We start from the raw sequence: 13565 nt of genomic DNA, 5'->3' as shown, positions 1-13565 counted from the left end.
CGATGAGCCATCCTGCGCTGCGGAGAACCTCTGGACTTTGGAGATTCTCCAGGAGGGCTCGTCTGCAATGATGAAAAGCATCAAATTGAATTAAAACAGGTAAACTGTCACTAGTCCTAAAGTGATCATTGTATGATGCCACATTTTACCTTGCCACCCTGACCGATGGTCCGCCACTGGTGGGTATCAGGGCTGCGTGGAGCTGGGGAGCTCTCCCTCACAACCAGTTTAGGAGTGACTTTCCTAACTGGAGGTGATGGCTTGGGAGAGACCCAGGGCGTAGGAGGTGGTGTCTCCAGATGTTGGCTGGCAGCAGACCAGAACAACTGGACGAGGATGGGCATCCCCTTATCATCACTCAGATGGACCTATAGAAATAAAACATTAAAAGAGAGAGACAAAATATGTTATTATCAATGTGTCAATGAGCATCTGGTGTGAACTCATTTTAAGTCAACAACTTTGTTTTTCTTAGATATTGTACTCACACCATCCTTGCTCCACAGCGCCAAGTTGCTCAGGGGAAAGTGCTCTGTAGCGCTGAAGTACTTCACACCTTGAAAAACAAAATAAAACATGAGTCATCATGGTACCAATATATCCATTTAGACTCATGAATTGTTAAAATGTAGTTCATATATTTTTTCTTTTGATTTCTCAATGAATGGATGTAGATAATATTTTTTTCTCTTACCCAAACGAGCAGTCACGCGGCGGTACTCTTGCCGTAGCAAGTCCTGGTGTTGGGGCTCAACAGCCAGGCGCGGCGGGAAGTCAACGACAAAAACCTGCACAAAATAAAATGTGATAAAATTAAGATTACACCATCATGCAAAATCACACATGTTCACCAAGTCAAAAGCTACAAGATATGAAAGAAAAGCTTACCTTAGACTTTGGCCAGCGGTTGCTGCAAGTGGTGAGGAGGTTTTTAAAGTCCCCACTAGCCACGTCAACGGTGGTGCTGGTCAGGTTGTTGCCGGGGGCCATGACGCAGACGGCATCAGGCGAGTGAGGAACTGCAGCGTGCAGAACCTCAGCGCGGATCTCTGAACCAGAAGCCCCGCATGCCGACAGGAAACCAAAGCTCAGCTGAGACTCTGGCATCCGGACAAAGCCATCTACAATAGCCCGTAGATGGGAGTTCCCGACAATCAGAACAGTCTGCAAAACAAATACCACAGCTTTAGCATTAAAATCACAATTAAAATACAATATAAAGTACTTCTTTAACAGAGTGAAAGATTCAATAACAGTAATACCTTCTTGCCAGGGAGCTCAGGCGGTTTGACCAACTTGTAGCGGCGCCCGGTTAGGGGCGAAGTTGGCCATTTCAGGACCCTGTGGCGGTGACCAGTACCGCCGCCTGTTTACAAAAAACAGAGCAAAAGAGAATTAAAAAGGGATTTCAGACATAGAGATAACATACAACTATAACTGTTTTTTACTAGTGAATGAAAACACTAGTAAAAAAAAAAAAAAAAAATGTGTGATACACAAAATAATTAGTTAAGATATTTAATGATAAAAACAATCTAATACTTACGTGCTTGAAAGGTGGCACGCGTGTCACCCACTCTCCAGAACGGTCCAGCTGGCAGGGACGAACCAACCTTCTGTTGAAAATAATAAACATATTAAACTCCACACTGTGTGAATGATGTCAACGTGTCACACTGAATAGCCTGTGGGTTGTATAAGTCAGCATGTCAGTTCTGGTGCAAACATACCTTGTTCAGAGGAGAGCGGGGGCAGGGGGTTGCGTCACTGGGATGAGGAGCTGGGGCGGGCAGCTCGGACGCATCCAGCTTCCTCCAGCGCTGCTTCTGGGCCTGGGAGCGTCTTCCCTTCCGAGGCATCCTGAAACAAAAAGAGTGGGGGGGGGAGGGAGAGACAAAGCAAAACCTAATCTAACCTAAACTAATTTAAGCTAAACCTAATCTAACCTAAAGTGAACTCTGAGCTATCTAATAATATTTATCTAATCTAACTTAATATATTAACAATAACAATGAAAAACTCTTAATATAACGTGAATCAATAAGTGAGGTGAGATGAGATGAGGTGGCTGACCAAGGGGCTGACCAAGGGGCTGACCAAGGGGCTGACCAAGGGGCTGACCAAGGGGCTGACCAAGGGGCTGACCAAGGGGCTGACCAAGGGGCTGACCAAAGGGCTGACCAAAGGGCTGACCAAAGGGTGTCCAAAGGCTGTAAAGAACAAAGAAAATACAAATTTGTTAGCTGCAATCCCTGATATAAATCAGTAAACCGCAATATTAGCAACAATACACAATAACTAAACATCTAATGTCTCCACTATGTCATCATTGCTATGATTGTTTTTCATATTCACAACTTAATTAAACTACCGTAAAAAACATCTATAATCTACCATCACTGCTGACTCACAAACTGAAATAGCTCACAACCAGTTTACAATATGACAGATAAAGGCCTGACAACAACTGCTGAATTAAAGTGCTAAATTGCTTTTTGCTTAAAAGTCATATCAAACACGTTTGCTCATTTAACCACATTATTTTTTTAAGCAGATAGTACTACGAGGTGCAGGCAATATTTTATGAGTCACCATTTTACAAAGAAAATGGTTCAACCTTAATTAAGCCATAAATCACTTAAAGCTACTTTAGTTTTTTCACTTCAAAATACATTATATATCTAACTAAAAAGCAAGGGCGGTCTGTGGGGATGTGTGTGGACCAAATATCTCCAGGACGCAGTGCAAGTTCAATTTGAAACTCGGTCGACGGGTTCAAAATACCCCGAGTGTGTGTATCTGTTATTTTGGAGTAATTTGGTCATTTCCAAATGTTTATTTTAATTTTATTTCACTTCTGGACGGCCTCGAAAACAAACCTATTCAGCTTTTGACCTCAGGGTGTGAGGGGGCGCTAGCGCACCATGTGTTGAGAGACGACTTCCGGCATCCATTTTGAAGGCGAAACAGATGAACTGTGAATCAACTGCTATTCATCCACGTTCCAAATACCCGAGTGTGTATCTGTTATTTTGGAGTAATTTGGTCGATATTAAAAAGGTTTTTGTACCGCTAAAAGTCATTTAAGTTAATATTTCATGGTTATTTAATATTATTCCCATGATTCCAAACTTTCTTTAAATCTCGGGTCACAGACGTCACTTCCTCCTTCGTCTCCATGAGTGTGGGCGGTGCCTGTGCTGATGGTCATTACATATCGCAAACATTCGGCTTCTTCAGTCAGAGGAATGATTATTGTTTGTTCTGCGCAACGGTGAGTGTTTCTTCTCATATTCTACTATGTGCCAAGAAAGATGCTAGCAGCTACAATGTAAACAAACACACACACGGTTGATGTGCGTGCGTGCGTGCACTACATCGGGATGTACATGGTGAACTCAGAGCCGTTGAGAGAGATTTGCGACTTTGGTGTTGCAAAACGTTTTTTTTTGTGGTACTTTCTGATCTCTTTTACACACACACTATTATATTATTGTTATTGCTATTCTTATATTATTCTTTTTTGTTATATTATTTTATCTTATAGTGACTGGTATTCTCATTGTATTATTATTATTGCTATAACCTTATTATTTTATGTTGTTATTGTATTATAGTTACTGGATTTTCATTATATTATTGTTATTGCTATTTTATAATTTTACTATTTATTGAAGTTATTGCTATTCTTATAATTACCATTATATTCTTTTTCATTATTAATATATATTTTTTTATTATAGTTACTGGTGTTATCATTGTATTATTAGCATTGCTATATAATCATTAAATTACCTTATAATTATTTAATATTGTTTATTATTAATATTGTTTTTAGTACATTATTATTTTGTTATTGCAATTATTACCATTAATACCATTACAACATTAATTTTATTACTATTAATAGTTTCACTATTAATATTATATCCATATTAACATATTTATTATTATCAGGGCTCTACACAAACTTATCCAGTGCTGTGACAAACTTTCTGTTAGTGGAGGGGTTGTACAGCATAGACATACATGCTGATGAATAGTTGACTTAACTGGTTACCGTAGTTACCGTGTCTCTCTTAACCTGCGATGGTTTATGTGCAAGAAGCGCACGCGCATGTGTTATAGATAACGCACGGAGGAGATGACACAGTAAAATAAAACTATAAAAATTAAACAATATTTATACAAAAAGAACACAAAATGACAACAGAAATGCATAAAAATATACTAAAAGGCTCCAAAAACACACAAAATTACTCCAAAATACATAAATTACAGAAAAATACACCAAACAACAACATACATATGAAAATGACTCAAAATAGACAAAAGTAAATATTTATACAAAAATACACAAAATAACAGAAATGCACAAAACTACACTAAAAATACACAAAAAGATTCCAGAATCACACTGCATTGGCAACAAAAAAAACTATAATTATACAAAAAATGCACAAAAACACAACAGAAAGATACAAAAATAGGCAATTATACCCCTTATGTTCCCACATGAATGCATACTTCCGACGGGCACTGTACTAGTAAAACCAATTACAGGCATTTTTTCCAGCAAATGCATTTCAAATCATTTAAACAGTAGTTTGGCAAAAGGAGAATTAAAAGAAACAATTCTGCATTGCATATAATTAGTAAAAAAAAAAAAAAAAGAAAAAAGAGAGACCGTAAACACAGTCATAAAGAAGTAAAACTAATGCTAAGGTTGAAATACAAGTAGATAGGGTTAACATTGAAAGAGTGTATGATAATAAATTTCTTGGATGTTTTAATAGATTAAAGTATAATTGGAATTCAAACATAAAACATATACAAGCCACAATATCTCAGAGCATTTCAGTATTAATCAAAGCAAAGCAGGTTCTGGATCATCACTCACTCCACATTCTGTATTGTTCACTAGTTTTGTCATATTTAGGTTCAGTATACTTGAAAAGTCAATACTTAAACAAATGTATGTCATGAATATATTTTAATGTGTGTTAAAAAAATATATAAAGATACAATTTGTTAAAGCTTTTAATTTATATATAGAAAATGATTGCATATTTACTTATAACATGACATTAAAAATAACAATAAGTTTAAAGTACATTTATATTGTGTAATATAAATATAAACTTTTTTCTCCTCTCATTACCACCATCTCCTGGCTGTTTATAGATACTGCACTTACAAGTTTTTTGACTGATAAAATGAACTGCATTGCAAAAAATTATTGATTCCCAATCTAACAGGATCCTCAAATAGAACCATTTTGACATAGAACTGTGTTTCTTAAACGTTATGTACCCCTTAGCTCATGTTATACATGATCTATTAGTGTCTGTAGGCTCATCTAAACTCTTTCCTGTGTCTCATCCAACATTAACCTTGAATTTAGGCCTTTTTATTAATTTACTTCTGATTATTTTTGCTCATTTTAGAACTTAAACTTCACCTTTTGGTGATTTTAAAGAGTTGTGCAACAAATTATGATTGATGGATATAAAAAAATACCTGCTCAATGAAGACAAAACAGTGTAGAAAATTCTATACATAGTTACAATTATGACAAATAATATATATATATATATATATATATATATATATATATATATGTTTTAGTTGATGTATTTGTAGTGCTACAAAAAATTACTTGAATTTGATAACACATGATTATGTTAGTCAACATACTCATTGCTAATTTCTTGCAACATATGCCTATTAAGTATGCCTATTAATCCTGCACGTTGGCAGTTAATTAAATATTTCCCCACACAATAAAATCTGTATTTTCTTCCAGAATAGTCTTTTTGTTGGTTTAGTTATCTTACCAGGAATTTGGTTAATGATATTTATTGCACAATGCTATTTATTTTTAGGTTGACATTATTATATCATGATTTTATTTGGTGTTAATGTCATTTATCATTAATAACCTTTGTCAGAAACAACCTAGGGAATACATGTAATGAAATAAAATATTCTGGTATTTAATGTTAACCTATCAGTATAATTTGTTAAAAGCCATTACATAATATACCTGTTTATATTACCTAATGCAAATGTAACAATAAATAAATAATCTTTCATTCAACTTTTAAACCTCCACATCCTAAACATTAAATCAAATCAGTGTAATCTATCAAATCAATCCAATTTAACAAGTTTACAATCCAATCATGATGTGTCTATTGTATCAGCCTCAGAATGTTTGATATCAGACCACCATGAGACACTGAAAACTATTTAAAGTCGGACATTTTGATGGTTTGAGCTGCACACACGTCTCTCTCCAACAGTCCGTGAAAGCATCACGCACACAGCCACGTGCATGGACTCACCGCATAAAGTGGTGTAAAAACGTTTATCCTTCATGGCTTCAGGTTAAATGTGTGAAGTATCATGTATCTGTACCATGTGGAAGCCACCATGTGCTAAAGCTAGCACCTAGCAAAGCTAAACCATTCTGAATAACATATCACTGCAATTTGACGGATAAAATGTCTCAACCTTCCCATTAAAGCACACACTACATTAAGCTAACACAAGAAACATTTTATCACCATCTTACAAACACCAAAGGCCAAGTTTAATGCTAATAAATCGTATAATAGCAACGTGAACATGAACTAACACATTTTCATCTACAACAAAAGTCTAAACATCTTCTAATCATTGTTTTTTTCACTTCAGAATCGACTATACAATTGCTCCTCTAACTTTAAGCATTCACCATTCATTTGCAGCTTCAAACTTAATAGCACATTAAGCTATGCTAAAGCTAGCATAGCTGATAAAAAAAAACCACACCCTTACCTCTGTGAAGACCGATGAACAATGAGCTCAGCAGAGGAGATTGGTTTAAACCGGAAGGCCAGAGCAAATAGCCAATGACAGAGCAGGATGCTCAGAGGCTGCTGCTGATTGGTGGCCTCTTGGCTCTGCATTTTTTAAAAATCCAAACGCCCAGATTTATCAACAGTGTATTAAGGAGTCTGACTGTGCTGATACTAGTGATAGTGAGGGGGGGGGGGCGCACCCCCCGCTGTGAATGGCTGTCATTAATTAGCATCTCAATGTCTAACCTGCCTGAATGAAACTAACCAACCTTTGGATGAAACCACAGACAGTGCAGAAGTAAAATCACCTGTGATTAGACAGAATCATTGGTCACTGTTAGTATGGTCATATTTGTCTCTCCCATTTTTATTATAATAATAATACAAATATTAATTATAATATTAATGATACTAATCATTATTATTATTGCTAATATTATTTAGTGAGAACTACACATGACAATAGCAATGTATTAAGAATAAGAGAGACAGGAGGAACATATTGAAAGTAAAAAAATAATAAAAACAAACTTTAAACTGTGTTGCCCTTATCTGAATTCTATTTATCTATTCGCTTCCTAAGATGGTCTGTCGATGTAAAGAACAATAATTACATTAGCACAAAGCTTTTATTTTTATAAGGGTAAACTATATATATATATATATATATATATATATATATATATATATATATATATATATATATATATATATATATATTGCCTAATGTATTTATTCAACATTATTATTATTATTATTATTATTATTATTATTATTATTATTATTATTAAAAGAAAAGCAAGTGAAGCATAAAATATTATAAATATGAAAGAGATTGATAATTAGTTGTATTGTTTAATTTAATTAAAATACCTATAAGTTAATGACAAAATGTCTAAAACATGTTCATTGTGAAAAGAATAATATATTAAATGTTAAGTCCAATTACTGTGTTTTCCCTGTGGAATTTGTGATGTCCTACGCTGGGTAGGTCCGTGAAGGCAACACAGGTGGGGTACATACAGGTTTCTTCGTTTGGAAGGAGTCACGTAGCAGCAGTAGCAGCAGCAGCGATGGGATAACTTGTTTTAGTGACTTTTAAATGAGATATACGGTGGTTTTATTGGAAAGAAGAAGCTGCTGGTGTTTTACAAAGACTGGAGTGAGTGAGGACATCGTAAAGGTTGAACACGAGGCTTGTGAACTGAGTTTTATCACGGAGTCTTGTTACATTGTGCGTGGCTAAATCAGCTCACACGCTGTTAGTACTGCTGTAGTCTGAGCTGGAGATAATTCTTGCCTGAAGTCATCTGGATGGAGAAAACACGTTTGCACCAGGTATGGAGTTTTATTTTATTTTTATTCATGCTCTGTGAGTGAAGCAACCAAGGTGTTTTAGTCCTGCACTTAAACAAGCAGCGATACAAGCCTGTAACGTAGGATGTATTGTGTCGGCTTTAGAACTAGTTTGTGTTGTTTTTTTGTTTGTTTGCCTTGTGTGTGAGCAAGGGTTCATTTTACAGTTGATCTTGCTGTGTTTATTAACAGAGTGGAAGTCGGACATTATTATTTTATTTCTGAGTTTATTTTACTCTTTAAAGAGACAGTGATCTTTTTTATATTTTACCTTGTGTCTGGTGCTAATTTGTGTCAAAGTCAGTTACATTTAGTGTGTGGTGTTGCTTCTGGTTGTGTTCCCATAATTCAAATTATTAAATAAAATTAGGTTAGATTTGATTAGTACGTGAGTACGCTTTAAAAAGAACTCAGAGCCCACTCATTTAAATCACATTCAGCAAAAAAGGGCTACATTTGTAATGTTATTAGAGTTTAATTTAATAAGTTACAGTATTTTGATGGATCGGACTTTTTCAGAGTAAACAACAAGTACCATAATGCATTGCGGTGGGCGGCGTCATAGGTTACAGCCAATGGCGTGGTGCGACAGTGTGAGGTCAGAGGGGAAAGAAAACATGGCGGATTGTGCATAATGCAGTGTGCAACACGTCAGAGGAGTGGAAACGTTTTGTTTCAGCATCAACAGAACCATAAAGGAGAAAAGATGGACTATATGTAAACACTGCTAGTGAGATAGTGGTCTGGAAATACTAGCAACATGAGCAGCATCTGTTGTTATGGGATTAAACCATCTTTATTCAGGTCAGTTCTACCGTGTGTGTGTGTGTGTGTGTGTGTGTGTGTGTGTGTGTGTGTGTGTGTGTGTGTGTGTGTGTGTGTGTGTGTGTGTGTGTGTGGAATTGTTTCAGGATTTGAAACAATTCCATCTGAGGTTGAAGCTACACAAGCTCCACCCACTAATGTGGCCTCTGTGTATTTGTGTTTTCTGTTGTTTTTTAAGGTCAATGCAGAGTTCCAGCAGATCACCACAGTAAATGTTGAGGCCAAATTCATTTCAACTGCTGTCCATCTTCCAAGCTAAGAAAAGTGCTGCTGGAGCCTGACACCGTGCAAGAACTGATGCTGTTCTCCAAGTATTTGATATTACTTTTCTCTAACGCTGCTACTCTGCTCTACCTGTCATTACCATTTCTCCTTCTCCAAGACAGAATGTTGCACTGATGACTAAGTTGTACATAGGGCTGGGTGATATGGCTGGAAAATGTATCACATTATAAATATTTCATATCAGTTGATTTCCATAATTATTGATTTACTTATTTTTACCCATTCAAAATAACAACCACAAGAAAAAAAGGCTGAATTAAAATTTTAAATGTAATCTTTACCTTTAAAAAGACATCAACACAACTATGGGAAAAAACAGAAACTATAAAATAAGTAAACTGGTTATGTACATATATATATATATATATATATATATATATATATATATAAATTAAATACATGCTTAATCACACAATGTGCAAAGTATTTAGAAAATAATAATACCTGAGGTAGAACTAACATCTGTGACATTAAACAAAGAGTAATGTCAGCATTAAACCAGCATAAAATTGTTGGGAAAAAAAATATGGCTTCAGTGCAAAGACAAGTGTTTCACCTTAGGCTTAAAGTAGAGCCCTATAAAATTCATTTATTTTATTTTACAAATTCTGTTTTTTTTTTTTTTTATCAGAAATGTATATAATAAATCATTCCAGGTGACAAACCATTAAACTGCTAAATCTGTTCATCTGCCTTCATCCCCCAGAATGCCTTGCAGTTCTGGGTCATGGTTTTTTTCTGGATTTTTTTGGAGTTCATTGAAATGATCAGACATTTTGTGGTGAAATATATTGTTATTTTATTGCCCAGCCCTCGTTGTATATGTCAGTGTTTCCCAACCTTTTTGTCTCATGTTGCCCCCCGAGGCCTCTCTTCAGATTAGAAGAACCCCTTCATCTCTTCAATTTAGTAACCTTTCTTGTTGTATTTACATGTTAATAGCTTGAAAATGTCAACTTGTATGTTTAACGCACACTATCAATTTTGTGCATTCTAAATATTGTATAGCAGAGAATATATTTACCTAAAGTTTTAGTAATGTGCATAACATGTTAGTAACAAATTAGTAGGATATTAAAGCCACAATATTGTTTATTTCATTAATGCAGTTTATTGTGGATTTTTATGGTGGAAAAGCTGTTGGATGAGCATGTAGTGTCTGAAATAGGCTTAAAAATGACTCAGTTTGTTAGAAATAGATTCATCAATGTTTCCAAGTACCCCCTATGTGTGTTCAAGTACCTCTAGAGGTACACGTACCCCTGGTTGGGAACCACTGGTATATGTGATGTTTTTATAATACATTCTCTCTTTAACAGAGTGGAGTTGCTGTTGAGAAAACCAGAGAATTCTTCATCCGATGTCCCATTGATCACCCTGGGAAAGATGATAATGCTTTAATCAAGGAGTTAAAGGCAAGTGCAGTTAATGACTTTGTGGGTTCTCCCTACAATGTATCTGTTAGTATGTCATTAATTCCTCTACTTATATATGCTATTTTACAACAGTTAGTTCTGACCAAATGATTTGATTGGACAACAGACATTTCAAGAGTGCTGATATAAAGCAACAATGGCACCAGGACTTCTTATGGATCATATCACTCTACTGTACAACTGATGTAAATACCATTAATTATAGTTCCATCTTAGGCTACATACTACAGTACATTGTCACTACGTTCACACTTGGGTTGCTGTTAAGTCTAAAACATATTTCTTTTTTTTAAGCCACAAACACTACTCAATATCATCATTATTACTTTGTTTGGTTGACATATTTACTACTACTTGAAATTAATAATTTTAGCTGCTGACAAAAGCAAGGTACTCAGTCAGTTCTACCGTGTGTGTGTGCGCGCGTGCGTGTGTGTGGTTTATTTTTTTTAATTTTATTAGTTTTTTTCTTCCTCTTACAAAAAAGTTATAAGAAGATTTTTTTTTTTATTAGAAGGTCAAATTTTTAAAATAATACTAAATAAGTTTTATATTTTATTTGAGCAATTCTTTTTTATATAACACTTTAAGTGCTTGTGTTTTGTTTCCCAAAGAGAGACTTGTAAAAATATGTATTTTTTATTGTTTTATAAATAAATATCTGACAGGATTATTGCATTTAAAGTACAGTTATGTGATGTCTTTATTTATCTTAATTGACTAAGTCTACAAAGTTAAATGGTGTTAAAATTTAAAGGAGGTAAATTTGAGGATAATAATAAATTAAACAGTTTAAACAATGAACTCAGGTCCTGTCCCATAATACTTCACACTCATGGGAAATATAACATAGTTATGTGGGACAAGGGTTACATATGTTTAACATGACAGGGACACCAGTAGGGACAGACAGAGGACATCAGTCTGAGGCCAGGACAAATCAGCTCTCAATCCTCTTCTTCTCTTCTTCCTTTCAGGTATCAGTTTATGGGATGGAAATGTAAGATCTGCACTTTTCAGGCATCATCCATAAACTATCTACCAGACTAGCCTTCAGGTAAAAGCAGTGATCACCAGGAACAACTGTCTGAGGTTAAGAAGAAGCTCAGCATTTGTGTTTAGAAGACATGACATCATCAGTCTTCAGATGAGCATCCAGGAGATGGTGGAGAGGTGGTCTTCCTTGTTTGATGTGTCTGAGGTCAGGATTTGAAACAATTCCATCTGAGGTTGAAGCTACACAAGCTCCACCCACTAATGTGGCCTCTGTGTATTTGTGTTTTCTGTTGTTTTTTAAGGTCAATGCAGAGTTCCAGCAGATCACCACAGTAAATGTTGAGGCCAAATTCATTTCAACTGCTGTCCATCTTCCAAGCTAAGAAAAGTGCTGCTGGAGCCTGACACCGTGCACGAACTGATGCTGTTCTCCAGGTATTTGATATTACTTTTCTCTAACGCTGCTACTCTGCTCTACCTGTCATTACCATTTCTCCTTCTCCAAGACAGAATGTTGCACTGATGACTAAGGCTTAAAGTAGAGCCCTATAAAATTCATTTATTTTATTTTACAAATTCTGTTTTTTTTTTTTTTATCAGAAATGTATATAATAAATAATTCCAGGTGACAAACCATTAAACTGCTAAATCTGTTCATCTGCCTTCATCCCCCAGAATGCCTTGCAGTTCTGGGTCATGGTTTTTTTCTGGATTTTTTTGGAGTTCATTGAAATGATAAGACATTTTGTGGTGAAATATATTGTTATTTTATTGCCCAGCCCTCGTTGTATATGTCAGTGTTTCCCAACCTTTTTGTCTCATGTTGCCCCCCGAGGCCTCTCTTCAGATTAGAAGAACCCCTTCATCTCTTCAATTTAGTAACCTTTCTTGTTGTATTTACATGTTAATAGCTTGAAAATGTCAACTTGTATGTTTAACGCACACTATCAATTTTGTGCATTCTTATTATTGTATAGCAGAGAATATATTTACCTAAATTTTTAGTAATGTGCATAACATGTTAGTAACAAATTAGTAGGATATTAAAGCCACAATATTGTTTATTTCATTAATGCAGTTTATTGTGGATTTTTATGGTGGAAAAGCTGTTGGATGAGCATGTAGTGTCTGAAATAGGCTTAAAAATGACTCAGTTTGTTAGAAATAGATTCATCAATGTTTCCAAGTACCCCCTATGTGTGTTCAAGTACCTCTAGAGGTACACGTACCCCTGGTTGGGAACCACTGGTATATGTGATGTTTTTATAATACATTCTCTCTTTAACAGAGTGGAGTTGCTGTTGAGAAAACCAGAGAATTCTTCATCCGATGTCCCATTGATCACCCTGGGAAAGATGATAATGCTTTAATCAAGGAGTTAAAGGCAAGTGCAGTTAATGACTTTGTGGGTTCTCCCTACAATGTATCTGTTAGTATGTCATTAATTCCTCTACTTATATATGCTATTTTACAACAGTTAGTTCTGACCAAATGATTTGATTGGACAACAGACATTTCAAGAGTGCTGATATAAAGCAACAATGGCACCAGGACTTATTATGGATCATATCACTCTACTGTACAACTGATGTAAATACCATTAATTATAGTTCCATCTTAGGCTACATGCCACAGTACATTGTCACTACGTTCACACTTGGGTTGCTGTTAAGTCTAAAACATATTTCTTTTTTTTAAGCAACAAACACTACTCAATATCATCATTATTACTTTGTTTGGTTGACATATTTACTACTACTTGAAATTAACAATTTTAGCTGCTGACAAAAGCAAGGTACTCACTAGATAAAATTAATTGCAT

The 13565-nt window shown here is 35.2% G+C and overlaps 1 protein-coding gene and 1 long non-coding RNA gene across 3 annotated transcripts in view; one reads left to right on the top strand and one right to left on the bottom strand.

The window, feature by feature from the left end:
* LOC114460735 (uncharacterized) overlaps positions 1 to 2001 on the bottom strand; it is a 4030-nt gene extending 2029 nt beyond the window's left edge. Inside the window, exons 1-7 of the mRNA XM_028442643.1 lie at positions 1731 to 2001; positions 1547 to 1616; positions 1263 to 1366; positions 889 to 1164; positions 695 to 788; positions 489 to 556; positions 150 to 368 (exon numbers count right to left, since the gene is read on the bottom strand). Of these exons, the coding sequence (XP_028298444.1) occupies positions 150 to 368; positions 489 to 556; positions 695 to 788; positions 889 to 1164; positions 1263 to 1366; positions 1547 to 1616; positions 1731 to 1859 (960 nt within the window). The 5' untranslated portion in view covers positions 1860 to 2001. The remainder of the gene's footprint in view (positions 1 to 149; positions 369 to 488; positions 557 to 694; positions 789 to 888; positions 1165 to 1262; positions 1367 to 1546; positions 1617 to 1730) is intronic.
* A 5879-nt stretch (positions 2002 to 7880) lies between these two features.
* On the top strand, positions 7881 to 13127 carry LOC114460718 (uncharacterized). 2 transcript variants are annotated; one of them, XR_003673714.1, is made up of 4 exons: positions 7881 to 8183; positions 11725 to 11948; positions 12046 to 12178; positions 13032 to 13127. It is a non-coding gene; the product is annotated as an uncharacterized LOC114460718 (long non-coding RNA). The 2 variants fall into 2 exon arrangements; XR_003673715.1 differs by lacking the exon at positions 7881 to 8183 and adding an exon at positions 8860 to 9005.
* Positions 13128 to 13565: the final 438 nt, after the last annotated feature.

Source organism: Gouania willdenowi, unplaced genomic scaffold, assembly GCF_900634775.1.
Source record: "Gouania willdenowi unplaced genomic scaffold, fGouWil2.1 scaffold_62_arrow_ctg1, whole genome shotgun sequence".
In the NCBI taxonomy this organism is placed as follows: domain Eukaryota; kingdom Metazoa; phylum Chordata; class Actinopteri; order Blenniiformes; family Gobiesocidae; genus Gouania; species Gouania willdenowi.
Note: the sequence above shows the minus strand (reverse complement) of the source record. Positions and strands in the feature narration are given on the sequence as shown.